Here is a 14,393-nt window from a genome sequence, read left to right as displayed (position 1 = left end):
ATTTGAAACTGAATTTGTGTATGGGTAGAGTTTTTGTAGTCTCAAAATAGGAAATTTTCCTGTCAAAGGGGGTTGCATGTTGACATTCATTGAAGCAAGATCATAATTTCATGAAATTATAGCACTGTCTTCCACAATATTATTTTATAGTCAAGATTGTGATGATTGTACTTTAATGGCTGCATCTATGGAAGACCTGAACCATCTGATGCCTCGTGCCAATTTGGCTCAATTCTAAAATGCCTAGCTACCTAGATATAACCTATTCTTAGCAACAAGAGTGCAAAAAGGCATTATGGCATGAGTTTGGTATCTTTTGCTTCCTACTTTTGCCAACTAAGGCACCATATCTTGATCCATTCTGTTGGTTATGTAAGGCATCATCAATGCCCAAAAGTAAAGGTTCAAGCCCCTCCCTTCTCCAAAATTCCTAGCCATTTTTAAAAGAGGTGATTCTGATTGTCCTTGTCTTTAATCTTTATCTTTAATAAGGTATTCTTAAAAAGTTTAAGAAATAATGATACTTAGAAGCTCACAAAAAAGAAAAAGATAAAGTTGTAAGTTGTATATTTGTATGTATAATTAAATATTTCATGTAGCTTATGTAAAATAAGACATTAGTAAGTGGTCAGGGTGTTCCTGAAATTGCCAACAGATCCAGGCAGTTTTTGTAATGGAAGGTCATTCTAGGTTAAAAACTGGTTTTGGATCAAAGGAAGAATTATAGATGTTGTCATTACGCGGGCATGCATTTGTCTATACCATCTTGCAGCACTTGTTTGAAGGTCAGCCAATTTTCAGTAATGGACTTTTCCCTAGGGTTGGATGCAAAAAACTGTCTCAAGTTTTATGCATGTGATCAGGTAGTCTATCAAAATTTGCTGTTTCATAATCTAAACTCTATGAGGTAGCTAAGAAGATTGTGTTGGCTTAAGGTTAACCTCAAAAGATGACTGCGAGAGGATCACTGGTTCAAGTTACAGATGTAATTGTAGGCGTTTATCGCATAGAGGACATCGAGATACTAAATGTGACACCAAACCCGTATAACTTTGATTCCAATACGATTTAATCTGATATCAAACACGTCAAACTAAAACACAAACAAGAAAACCTAGTCTAAGCGACATTACAAGGAGCTAAACTAAAACAATAATTATTAAATAAAAACAGAAAGGTCGAGTGCATAAACCCTAACAATAATCTATCAAATAATAAACGAAAACAACAAGGAGAGAGAAAAATACGCTTACCGATTGTCCTCTCTCTACACCCCATTAACCAGAAGTCGCAAATGATCCCAAATAACTTTATCGCAGATAACTCTATCGCACAAAACTCGCATAGACTCTCCTTTTAGTGACAGCGCACGAGGCCACAACGCACGAGGTCACAATAATGTGTAACTAAAACTTAATATTTAACTTAACGTCAGTTACATGGCTCCCCTAAATTGAGCCAATCAATTTAACAAAACTTAAGAAATCAGTCAATCAAGTGCAATCGAAAATATAAAGTCAAATCATGTTCATTAGTATTCCTAGTATCATTAACATTGGGCCACTCCAGTTATGGTAGCTCTAAGGCTCCTCGGTGGGGACTCCCCAGTTCTCATTGCTTGGCAAGAGAAGTACTAACTTCTGCACAGGTCGTTCAAGGTAACTGATAAGCTCGACTCTACGTCCCTTATCATCTAGAGTAGCATCTCCTACTGCTAGCTTTGCCTTTCGTACTTAACTATCAGGAGCACAATAAGCTTCTTCTACGCGAACAATCTGCCACATATTCTGCGGAAGGTTATCGTTGCAAATGATTACAACATGTCCTAGCTGGAGGTTACGTCGCGGGCGCACCCACTTCTGTTGCAATTGAAGGTTATGAAGGAACTCTCCTTTCCTACGGACCCAAAACTTGTTTGCCAGATGTTGCATGCGTTTCCATCTCTTTCGCAGATATAAGTCGGCACGTTGGAATGGTCCAGGTGGTGGAAGGACGACTCTTGATTTTCCTGTAAGCAGGTGATTAGGAGTAATTGGTTCCAATGCATCTGGGGACGTCAAATTCTCAACAGTCAAGGGTTGGCTATTGACTACCGCTTCCACCTCCGTCATCAAGGTTTGAAGAGATTCGTTGTTGAGCTGGCCACCACATTGGTCTAGCAAGACAGAAAGCACGCTGCGTGCTGTTCTGATCTGTCATTCCCAAATGCCACCCATGTGGCTAGCTGATGGGACGTTGAGCTGGAATTCAATCCAATCGCAGTTACGTTCCCTCAGGAAATGATGAACGCAGGACTAGTCCACCGATGACAGCGCTTTTTCTAACTCGTTCTTGGCGCCTACGAGGTTGCTTCCTTGGTGGCATCTGATCGTTCGTACAGGGCCTCGTCGATTTATGAACCGGCGCAATGCATTAATGAACGAATCAGTTTCTAGGGTGGCGGATACTTCCAGATGGAGGGTGCGGCTGAACAGACACGTGAACAGAACTCCATATCTCTTTAACTCTTTACGGCCTTCCTTTATAACAAACGGTTCGAAGTAGTCAACTCCGCAATGAGTTAAGGGCGGGGCCGGTTCCAGCCTGTCCTCAGGCAGATTTGCCATCTTCTGCTCTTCTGGCGCTCCACGGAGTTTACGGAAAGTCACGCATTTGGAAATGTATCGTGAAACTGACGAGCTTCCTCCAATTATCTAGTATCTGTGTGATCGCAGATCATTCAGTGTAATTCCTTGGCCTTGGTGACTTATCCTCTCGTGATGATGTCTCACTAACAACATTGTAACGTGGCCTTTACTCAGAAGGATAAGTGGATGCTTTACACCATATGATACGGGAGCATTTCTGATGCAGCCTCCAACTCGTAAGAGACCATTCTCGTCCTTGAAGGGATCTAGTTGATACAATGAACTGGTCTTCTTCATGGAAGAATTGCGTCTCCTCGTAAATTCTCTTTCGGTATCGTTGTTGCTCATTCCTAGGGACTTCAGGATCTTCATTTCTTCGGAGAAGGCTTCTTCTTGAACCGATTTTAATATGACTTGCTCAGCCCTTCGCATTTCATCTACTGACGGCGATTGGTAGATTTGTGTTGATTTGTCTTTGCTATTCTTCCCTTCACCACGTAAGGGTTCCTTTGAACTGTGTTGAAGTGAGACTGAGTTTCAAACATGCAGCAACCGCTCTCTTGGCTCTGTGCCAATTGGAGAAGTACTCCAAGCGTTCGGAGATGGTTGCCAACCTCTCAGGGTGAGTTTTGGTGGCAAAAACTTGTACCTTCTTAACCTTGAGGTCGTCTGAAGGGATTTCGAAATTCACTTCTTCATTTCTGTTTGGAAGCTCTCGTTCCCATAAGAAGGGTGGTCCGCTGAGCCATTGGGAGTTGTTAACAAGGTCTTGAGGAGTAAGACCATGCGAGGATTCATCTGCTGGATTTTCTTTTGTCTCTATGTACTTCCACTGGCGGGGGGTGCTGTTCTCTCTTATTTGTTGCACTCGGTTGGCCACGAAGACGTGAAAACGTCGAGTGTCATTCCTTACATAGCCGAGGACGACTTGGCTATCAGTATAAAATACCTCCGTAATCTGATCGTATTCGAGCTCTTCTCACAGTGAGGTGCTTACTCTGACGGAGAGTAGGGCTGCTGTTAGTTCTAGTCTAGGGATCGTTACGGGTTTCAGTGGAGTTACCTGGGCCCTTGCTCATGATGAAGCTGCAGTGGACTTGACCAGTGTCATTTGTGAGGCGCAAGTACGAACATTGGCCGTACCCCTGATCACTCGCGTCCGAGAAGTGGTGCAGCTGTACAGACGTGAGTTTCCCAAACGTGTGTGGTTTGTAGCACCTCTGGGTCTTCAGTTTCTCCAAATGTGGTAAGCTGCTTCTCCATCTTTCCCATTTGTGACGCAGTGACTCAGGCACTGGATCATCCCAGTCAGACCTGTCTCTGCAGAGGCTCTGAAGAATTTGTCTTCTGGTCAGGATCACAAGAGCTATGAAGCCTAGCGTGTCATAAACGGAAGTAACGGTTGATAGTATTCCGCGTCATGTCAAGGGTTTGTCTTGCAAAACGATCCGAAATTGAAAGATGTCTGATTCCATGCACCATTGAACACCTAGAGCACGCTCTATTGGAAGGACATCACTTTGAAGGTTGAGATCTTTAACACCTTTCGCTCTATCTTCAGGTGCAATCTTCGCAATTACTTCTTTGGAATTAGAGATGAACTTATGAAGCAGCATACCCCCTCTGGCACAGATGCTCTTAGTTTTCTCTATTAACGAAGTGGCTTTGGAAACGGTGGCAACCGACTTCAGGTCATCGTCAACATAGAAATTGTTCCTAATGAAGTTTGCTGCTTCGGGACCAAACTCACTTTCATTGTCAGTGGCAGCCTTCTTGAGCCCAAAGTTTGAACATCCAGGAGAGGATGCCACCCCGAATAGATGCACAGTCATGCAATACTGCACAGGATTGTTCGTGGTGTCACCATTCTCCCACCAGTAGAACCTTAAGTAGTTGCAATCTTCTTCTGCCGCCTTGAACTGGTGAAACATGGCTTCAAGATCGCACATGAATGCGATTCTTTCTTGTCTGAATCGACAGAGGACGCCAACCAGAGAATTCGTTAGGTCTGGGCCTTGAAGGAGGTACTTGTTTAATGAGTGGCCCATGAAGGTTGCGCAGCAGTTGAAGATGATCCTAATTTTGTCGGGCTTTTGAGGGTGGTATACTCCATGATGGGGAATGTACCACGGCTTTCCATCCTTGTTGTCGTTGTTCATGTGGCGCCTTCTCGGCATAATCCCTTCCGATGATATCTTGCATGAATGCCATGTAATCTTGGTGATACTTTGTGTCGTTTTCCATATGTGCCTTTAACTTGTTCAGCCGAAGTAAGGCTAATGTCTTATTATTCGGCAATTTCGGACTGTTGCCTCGAAACAGGAGTGGCATCTCATAATGTCCATTGGGGTTCTGTCGGATGCCTTCTTCCATCTTCCTTAGAAACTGTAGATCGTCTTGGGACAGTGTTGATTGTCTGTTTGCCCTTTTTTCTGAGAAGTCCATTTCAAACATCTTCATGATGTGGAAGGGATTGATCACTTCTTTCACTTTGGTTTTTACGGAGAAATTGCAAGCTCCCTTGCTGGGTTCCACCGCATCTACTTGAGGGTTGAGTGGTTCCCATGTTTCGCACGTGTAAATTTGGTGGGAAACACCAATTTCATTTTCATCGCCATCTTCTTCGCTGAGGGGTTGGGATATCTTTCCAATGATTCCCCAGCCTAAGTCAGATCTCAAAGTGTGAGGGCTGTCACCTTCTCCAGGAATTACTTCTCCAGGCATTATTGCGCGCGGACAATCTGATCGTATCAGAATTCTAATCTCTACATTGCTCTGATAAGGTACAATCTGTGTTGCAATCTTCTCCAAGTGGGGCCACTGGAGTGCTGACTCAGGTCTCGGAATGTGGGATCTCTTCGCTGGAATGATTTTGCGTGAAAAGGCTTTAGGTAACTGTAGTGTGACTTGGCGCTTGAAGTCTTGCATGATGAGACCTTCTATTTTTTTACTCTTAATCAGCTCGTCGGTGGTATGCATTGTTGATAGCAACAGATTTGTTTCTGGCCCTGAAACACCAAGATGATTAAGGGTATTATCTGTAATGAATGTTGTGTCTAATTGGTTGTCTAAGAGCGCATAAACGAGGCACTTGTTCCTTGGAATGTTTCGGTGGCTTAACCAAACTGGAACAATAATTGAGTTAGCTCGAGTCTTGCCTTGGCCGTTCATGAAGCAGGTTGCGGAATTGTTTGCCTTTAGCATCCTGTTTGAGTCTTGTCTATGACCAGTGTTTTCCTCACGCCTTCAGAAGTCACCATGAAATGGAGTGGAATGCTGTCGGTTACAAACTGTACACTTCTTTCTTTCTTTGCAGTCCTTGGACAAATGGCCAGGCTGTAAACAGCTAAAACGAAGTCCTTTGGTGGAGGCAAATTCCTTTCTTTCGCTGATAGTCCTCTTCATGAATTCTGGACAAGTGTCTAAGTCTTGATCTGTCTTGCATAAAATGCAAGACCTTGGGCGTCTGCTTCTCGTCGTTGGTGCTCTTGTTCACGTCAATTGTAGTTGTCTTAAATACATTGGCGTTATGTGGTTCTCTTTGAGGAGGCCATTGTTTCTTAGGCTTGTTTCTCCCGTTTCATTTTATACCATTATCTTCTTCGTTGAGAGGTGGTGAAGACAATACAGGGTTGCAAGCGATGTCTGCTTCTTTCACCACAAACTTAGCGAACTCTGAAAAGGGAGTGAAAATTCCATTCTCTTCCTTCCATTGAAATGCTAGTCTACTCCAGCGGTTACTTGCCCATCTCGGAAGTTTGTAGGCAAGTTTCGGGTTCTCGTGGTCGTCATTTAGAACACGAAGGTTTCCAATCTTCATAATTTTGTCGCATTTCACCAGAAAGTCTACATACTTTCTTAACCCAGTGCTGTCGTTTGGGTGGATCTTAGGCCAAATTTCAAGTTTCTTTCAACAGGTGGTTGCAACAGCAAATGGGTCACCAAAGCGTTTCTTAAGTGCTTCATGTGCCTCGGAGAAGCGTGACATTTTCTCCAGTTCTTTGCACCCCGCCGTGAGTGTCTCAATGTCCTTGTACATGACAAGAAGCGAATGGACGAAATTGATGTGTTTTCTCTTGATCTTTTGGCTGTGGTGGCCAACTGACGGCGGAGATTGCGAGTATATTCAAAGCCCTTTTCGGTTGAATATTTATTTCTAGCACTTTGATGTTGGGCTTCTTGCTGGTGATGCGATCCGTTAAATTCCAGGTGGTCCCACGGTTTTTCAAGTTCAAGACCTTTCGATACACTTTTCGCCATCAGATCTTTTTCCTTTCAATCAGATCACATGTTCCTTCGGTTCTGGAGTGCCTAAATAAAATGATTGTGAGTTCCAAAAATGTCAGCGGTCCAAAACTGTCCTCAATCGCTCGGAAGGAATCGTTTGACAGTAATTGTAGGCATTTATCGCATAGAGGACATCGAGATACTAAATCTGATCCCGTATAACTTTGATTCCAATGATTTAATCTGATATCAAACACGTCAAACTAAAACACAAACAAGAAAACCTAGTCTAAGCGACATTACAAGGAGGTAAAATAAAACAATAATTATTAAATAAAAACACAAAGGTCGAGCACATAAACCCTACAATAATCGATCAAATAATAAACGAAAACAACAAGGTGAGAGAAAAATACGCTTACCGATTGTCCTCTCTGTACACCTTGTTAACCAGAAGTCGCAAATGATCCCAAATAGCTTTCTGGCAGATAACTGTATCGCACAAAACTCACATAGACTCTCCTTTTAGTGACAGCGCACGAGGCCACAATGCACGAGGTCGCAATAATGTGTAACTGAAACTTAATATTTAACTTAATGACAGTTACAACAGTAGAGGCACAGGATACAGAATTTGGTGTGTTGAGGCCAAAATCTCAAGGACTTTTCCTGATTCAGGACTGGTTTTAGATTTTACATGCTGATTAAGAGGAAAATCTTGAATCAAATGAAGGAATTTCTTGAGTGGAATTTGCACTGTTGGGTGTAAGAATATTAGCAAGCAAAGCATTGTTGCCCAAGTCAAAATCACTCCTTATGATTGCATTAGGAGGGGCTTTTAATTTTGCAAGAGATGTTTATGGAGTCATGAATGTCCACAAGGAATTGGATGGAGGAGTTTGAAGGTCTCTGAACAGATGACAAATACAAGGTTTTTCAGTTGCTCAGTTTCAAAAGAAGTCCTAATTATTTTGCAACTAGTGCTGAGGGTAAGGTTCCTCAAACAAAGATGAGATCTGTTTTGATAGCCTAGATGACACTTTTGCCATACTCTGTTGCTAGAAGGGAAAATAAAGGGCAGGCAGAATGTCATTTTGAATCTTGGATTCTGTACTAAGTACAAACTCTGCATTGTGTAAGGGAATTAGGAATTCATTAGCATGTGGTGTACTTTCTGAGCCATCGTAGTTGATAAATTGTACCTTTGAGTTTGATCTTCTTGGGCTTGTAGTTGGATGGTGAAACTTTACAGTTTTTGGGTCTGGAATGCATGAAGGAGATGGTGGAGTTAGAGGACTGTTAGAAGTTAATAGTTGATAGCTTTGAAAGGGCTCAACAGAGTAATGCAATACTTCATTTAAAAAGTAATGAGTACTGTTATACAAGCACTGTTCTTAAGAAAAAGGAAACCCAGAGCTGGACCCTTTATTAATGATCTCCTAAATAGAAAAAAAACTACAAATATAGCAATAAGAAAATATACAAATGCAGTATTATAAAAATATATGTAAGAATCACAGAAACGTCATTCAAAAAGTATAGAATGACCATTCAGTAAATATTCATGTGATTCCTCAATCTTAATTTAAGCTTATTGATATTTGGACCATTGTGGCAATTGATTACATTAATAATAATAATAATAATAATAATAATAATAATAATAATAAAAATAATAATAATAATAATTTAAACATATTTATAGAGGATTGCTGCTTCAGTTTACTTGGAAGATTGTTCCAAAGCTTGATTTCCTTAACAAAGAAGGAATATTTATAACAGTTTAGTTTTGCAAGTTTGGTTTGTTTCTTATATTGATGGTTGGATCTCATCTTAGTGCTCCTGCACAGTTCAGAACATAGTTAATTGAGGGGACTGGTTATGAAGCTCGGCGAAGAACAAAGGAGAGAACAAAGGCGCCTGAGTTTATGTTGCTTTAGCCCGTCACGTGACATTGACCGTGCACATTCCAAAACAACATGGCGGACGTGAACGATCTCTTTTTATTAGGAGACGATTTCGATGCCATTATTGATATACTAGAGGCTGAAGAAGTTGTGCAAGAACAATTTAGTGAAGCAGTAAATGAGGTAAGATATAACAGTGTTTGATAATTCTTTATAAGGGCAACTTTGGACTTATAAAGCGGGTCAGTTCTAATCTCGAAATATATGTGCTTTCGTGAATAGGTCCAAAACAGCCGACTAATCTGCGACCTTTGCAAGAAAACGTACAAGAGCAAGGGAGGTCTGAAAAGGCACACATCCCTAAAGCACCAAGAAGACTCTGCGAGACAGGATGAAGAAAAAAGCGAGACTTTTACGGCTGAAATCTTGGCAAATATGGTCGACGAAGTGAAGCTCAAACTCGCTGATAAGAAGGTTTTCCCAAAAGGCTTAAGGGACGAGCTTAGATTGTATGTTTTTGTAAAACTTGGGGAACAAACATTGGAATTCTGTGAACTCCGAAAGACTTATGAAGGTTTAGTTAAAAATGGAGATGCTGAAAAGTTCTACACAAAGTTCTACTCAGCTGTGCCACTGAATGCCATGAAGTATTTCGAGGGATTGTCACGAAATGCAGCTACACTGCTATCTACCAAAGTTGCTGATCGTATGTTATCATACAGTAAAGAGAAGGCTGCTACGAGTACTCCTAATTTAGAAGCTACAAATGTTCCATTATTAGAGCAAGAAATGGCTGGGCTGCAATACCCTGGAGGTTATGTGCTTCATAAGTTACATAACAAGCATGTCAATTCAAAGATCTCTAAATCAGCAGAAAGTGAACAAGCGATTTCTTTACTGAAGACTGGGAAATGTAAAGCTGAGGCTGAAAATGTTAAAGACACTCAGAAACTCATTAACTGTTTGAATCGTGGGGTTTTGTGGAGTATCACAAAAAGTGCTCAAACAATATTTTTAAGAACAGAAAACTATTTTAGGGCTGCCACAGCAAAGTCTGGCTTACAGAGTATTGACATCAACAGTATCATAATGAAGTCTATTAATGATGTTGCAACAGTTTCAGCATACAACACATTGGTGTCTGATTCTGAACTGGTCATCTGTAAGAATGTTGGCAAGGACGTATTACAAAATATTGTTAGCTTATTTGTGAGAGTACGTTCCTTTTCTTTTGCCAAAGATGTGATACAGAAACATAAAATGAAAGCAAAGCAAGTTAAGGCTAAAGCACTTCGCAAGGAAATCATGAGAGCCAGTAACGATTGTGGAAAAGAAAGACAACCTTAGATCAGTTTAAAAATTTTTGAATAATATTGAATTGTTAAAGTTTCTGTTATCTTACACGGCATGTGTTGAATGTAAATACCCTATCATGATGTATAACATAGTCAATAACTATGGACTGATCAAGCACCAAAATAATTTAATATGACAAACACAGGTTTCAAGCTTTGGATATTTTATTCTGAATCTTCAATAATATATATATATATATATTTAACAGTTATTACTGCTACCATATAATGCAACTGGCATGCTTGTTTCTTTAACAATTACAAAGAGGCATTGACCATTCAAGTTAAACAAACCACTGAATACTGCAAATTAAGACTGAATGCTAATGCAAGTATGAAAATGCAATATTTTTTAGGCAAAATTATTGTTTCAGGCTTAATAATATACCTGCAAAAATGTCTGCATGCTAATTGGCTTAGAGCATGTCAAATAATCCCAAACAGTGCAGAAAGTTGAAATTGAGTGCAGAAAGTTGAAATTAAATTTTTGTATGTATATTATTAACAAGTAATCGCATGTTTTTTTCGTGCAATTTGGAATAAATAAGCACTCGTAAATTTTTCAAAGTCTACAAATTGCACTCGCTCGTGCAATTTTGTTAGTTAAAAATTTACTTGCGCGTAGTTATTCAAAATTGCACTCAAAATCATGCGATTACCTATACATATTTATATATTTGTAAAGCATTTTGTGTCAATAGTAATGATATCTTGCATGGTTTTAGAAAAACTACATAATTACTGTTTACCCCTTTTGGGTAGAGGGTCATTAGAAATGTTATCCCATGCTCTGTTCTTATCTTTTCGACCGCGTGTATTCCCAGACTGGCATGAAATTGCTCGCTGCATCCTGATTGTGTTATCATTGTAGCCAAACATTCTGATATCAGGATTGTCACTCCTTCTGCCCAGCTTTCTTTGGTTGCCAAAATACTCCTCTGCAGGATCCTGGCAGAACCTTTCAGTTAGCACAAAGTCCATGCCTTCGTTCAACAGAAACCTTGTTGCTTCAACAACTGAATGGGTGGTTATCTTAAGGCCTTCGTGCGTCTGCCATGATAAGAACATCCTGCTTCTTTCATTCTGTGTGAAGTTCCCCGGTCTGTCTTTTGTGCTCTCCTTCCAGGCACTTAGATAATCAAGGAAATCTCCCTCAAGCCACAGAAATCTTGGGTCATCAATGGATGTGTATGGTGCAAGGAGTGGCTTTCTCTTTCTCAGATGCTCGGTAGTACTGCGAACATTAAGGCAATCGAAGAATTGATCCATCATCTTACACAATCTTGCAGTCGCCGCTGTATCAGGGGTGCTGTAGGCCGTCATCACTGCTGCCACTGTTGCGCTTAGAACCTGAGCAGCCAAATTGACTCGCATGCAAGAGTAGGAGCTGAGTTTGATGTGCTCGTAGGTGATCTTGGGTAAAAGCTTCAACCCATTCTCTGCATCTTGGTAGTACAGTTGTGCTATGTGCTGCCATAAAACATATAGGCCATCATTCCACATATACCTGGGGAAACCAATTAAATAGCAATCAGTCAAAAAGTGACATAAAAATTATTTTATATCTTACAAAATAATATATACTTTAATAAAAATAAAATAATAAATATAAAAAATAGAGTAGAAAAATATATGTGAAGAAAATTTAATTTAATTTTCTGACTCATCTTTTTCAGAGCATCTGAGAATTTTTAGTGTTATTTATACAGTCAAACCCCTATTAAGCGGCCACCCCCTGTTAAGCGGCCAGTTATCAAAGTCCCAAGTTTGTTGTCAGTATAATACTGTAAATGAAACCCCTATTAAGCGGCCAACCCTATTAAGCAGCCACTTGACAGGTCCCCGAAGGTGGCCGCTTAATAGGGGTTCGACTGTATTTTCATTCAAATTCAAATGTAGCTGGAATGGAATGTTGGCACATTAATAACAATGGATGACATCAGCATGAACAGCCCTTTAAGTCATGATATTATTATAATTACCTAGAACATTTTCCAGAACCAGAATGGTGTAGACAATTTCTTGTGGTCTTCATGAGATGAGGAGCATCTGAGAAGAAATAGATGTATCTGTGCGGAGCATACATGTTGGTCGTACGGTAGCAAACATCTTTCCCAGCATTGCCATCCAGATCTTCATGCATTCTATAGAACCTTCTGTTAGGAGATGCGCCATCAGAAGTTGTGCCAATCACCCACAGGTTACATGTCATCTCCAGTATGCCTACAGCTTCCCAGAAGAGTGGCATCAACTGGTCAGCTGTAACACCATTAGTAGCAAAGTATGCAAGGTTGAACTTCAACTGTGTGCAGACCCCTCTGATGAGGAAAGCCAAAGCATGTGTTGCAAGCTCATCAACTTTCTTTAACAATCCAAAGTTAACATCTGGGTCGCCAAGGTCAACATAACCGATGAGTTCTCCTGTAACTTTGTCGAACACTAGATTGGACATGACCTTCATTTCGTCAAATAACAACACAACATACCGCTGAACATCAAAGTAGGAGTCTGTCTGGCCTTTCAGCTCCTCGATCACATTCTCATTAAATCCCCTTGTAGGTCTGATACAGTTGCGGTAGTCCTTGAGGGTACGCTGGCTCGGTAGAACGAGGATTTTACTTCTGCGTAGTTCTTCGTAGCAGGATGGCGACTTTGCAGCAAGAGATAAACAGTAGCGGATTATCATCGGATGATACCTCACACCAGTAGGGCTGCTCGAAAACAATTTCTTCTGTTGTTGCCAAAAGAGATTCATAAAAGGAGTAACATCTGATTTCCCAAGAATAGTGGCAAAATCATCACTCAACTCAGGGTCAACCTCTACACTTGATTTAGTAAGTTCAGTTCTCATTTCGTCCAGTTGCCGTTCAAGATCTGCACATCTTAGCCTCTGATTCTGCAGGGTCAGTTTAATACGCTCTGGTGCAGTTTTCGACACTGGAGCCTTGATGTGTGCAGGTTCTGCTAGCTTTCGTTGCTTTGCTTTCTTTGATAGGTCACTAGCATGGAGATATTGCAAACAGCTGCTGCAATACTGCTCATCAGCATGACACAGAACAGAACAACCACGAGACCTCCAGTATTGCTTGCTTGGAAACGAATCCAAGTTGTTGTCTTCTCTGTCAATGGACAAGGGATCCACAACCCTGGGAATTATATGGGGCAACACATTTCCAGTAAATACATTCGTCTCTACTCCAGGGCAAATCAAACAACGTTCCACATGTTTCACAAGGTCCGATGCTGTAATGTTGTTTATGGACCTAAAGTTTTTAGTGTAAAGTTCATGGTCTTCAGGTAGTAGCCATCCGTAAACAAGAATAGTAAAACCGAGGCTGTCATCGATTACTATTTCGAGCTCTGGAATCTGTAACGATGGCAGAATTTTCTTTAAGACAATCCTGTCCTCGAGTTCTTGTTGAGTCCACTCACTGAGAGTTTTGAGGGACTTGACACGTTTACACAGGTCTCTAAAATTCTTGTAGTATCTGGAACAACTAGTAGTCTCCTCGACAGTCACTACAACTTTTGGCGGCCTTCGAGTCGTCTTGTCCGTTTCGTGGCTTCTCTTTGGCATGTTCCGAACAGGTAGAGCCCCAAACATTGGTTTCTTCTTTGTCATTTTCGCCGTTTGAACTGGAAAAGTAAGAAAGATCATTAGAATGAAGCCCAAAAGAACAACAAGCTACCCCACTATGTTGTCATGTTACGATCAGCTTGTTTATCATTTGGCATTACTTACATATCTCTACGTCCTCAGGAGCGAAGTGCTTCTCGCATGTATAAACTCTGTCACCATCAATCTGTTTCTGGAAATCGCTATCAACTTCACGAGTCTTCTTTATCTCATTTAGCCACTCCAGTCTCCACTTCTTGTACTCGTCGTTTCTCGGGAAAGGCAGCTTCCAAATCCCGATTCCTTTCGTCCTTCTACACGAGCCACAGCCGAAAACCGCACAGTTATCGCCAGGCATTTCGCAATACACAAACACAAACTACTTCTCTAACTGTTCAACACCTGTGTGACCAATAAATCTTTTCCAATACGCTCTAAATTAACTTTAAGCTTTCACCGTTCGAGAACACGCGCACAGGCAAGCGACGCCATCTTGAAAATGTGTGCACGGTCATTGTCACGTGACCTTTAAAAACGTAAACAAAGACATAGTCCTTTGTTCTTCGCCGAGCTTCATAACCAGTTCCCTCAATTAACTATGTTCAGAATAACCACTGGTATGAATATAGAGATGAGGTCAGTGGTACACTTGTTTCTTAGT

At 40.9% G+C, this 14,393-nt stretch overlaps 3 protein-coding genes across 3 annotated transcripts in view; 2 read left to right on the top strand and 1 right to left on the bottom strand.

The window, feature by feature from the left end:
• LOC148723455 (uncharacterized) overlaps positions 1–14,393 on the top strand; it is a 66,192-nt gene that overhangs the window by 18,137 nt on the left and 33,662 nt on the right. The window lies entirely within an intron of this gene.
• Positions 8,744–10,726, top strand: LOC148723462 (uncharacterized). The gene is made up of 2 exons (XM_088732441.1): positions 8,744–8,944; positions 9,044–10,726. Exons 1-2 carry the CDS (start codon positions 8,834–8,836, stop codon positions 10,106–10,108), a joined length of 1,176 nt encoding a protein of 391 aa, XP_088588567.1. The 5' UTR covers positions 8,744–8,833; the 3' UTR covers positions 10,109–10,726.
• LOC148723461 (uncharacterized) lies at positions 10,323–14,239 on the bottom strand. Its single transcript, XM_088732423.1, has 3 exons — positions 13,859–14,239; positions 12,099–13,752; positions 10,323–11,623 (listed from the first exon to the last, which is right to left on the bottom strand). Exons 1-3 carry the CDS (start codon positions 14,088–14,090, stop codon positions 10,855–10,857), a joined length of 2,655 nt encoding a protein of 884 aa, XP_088588549.1. The 5' UTR covers positions 14,091–14,239; the 3' UTR covers positions 10,323–10,854.

This window comes from Stylophora pistillata, chromosome 9 (assembly GCF_964205215.1).
Source record: "Stylophora pistillata chromosome 9, jaStyPist1.2, whole genome shotgun sequence".
NCBI classification, from domain to species: domain Eukaryota; kingdom Metazoa; phylum Cnidaria; class Anthozoa; order Scleractinia; family Pocilloporidae; genus Stylophora; species Stylophora pistillata.
The sequence above is the reverse complement of the archived record's forward strand: the minus strand, read 5'-3'. Positions and strand labels throughout refer to the sequence as shown.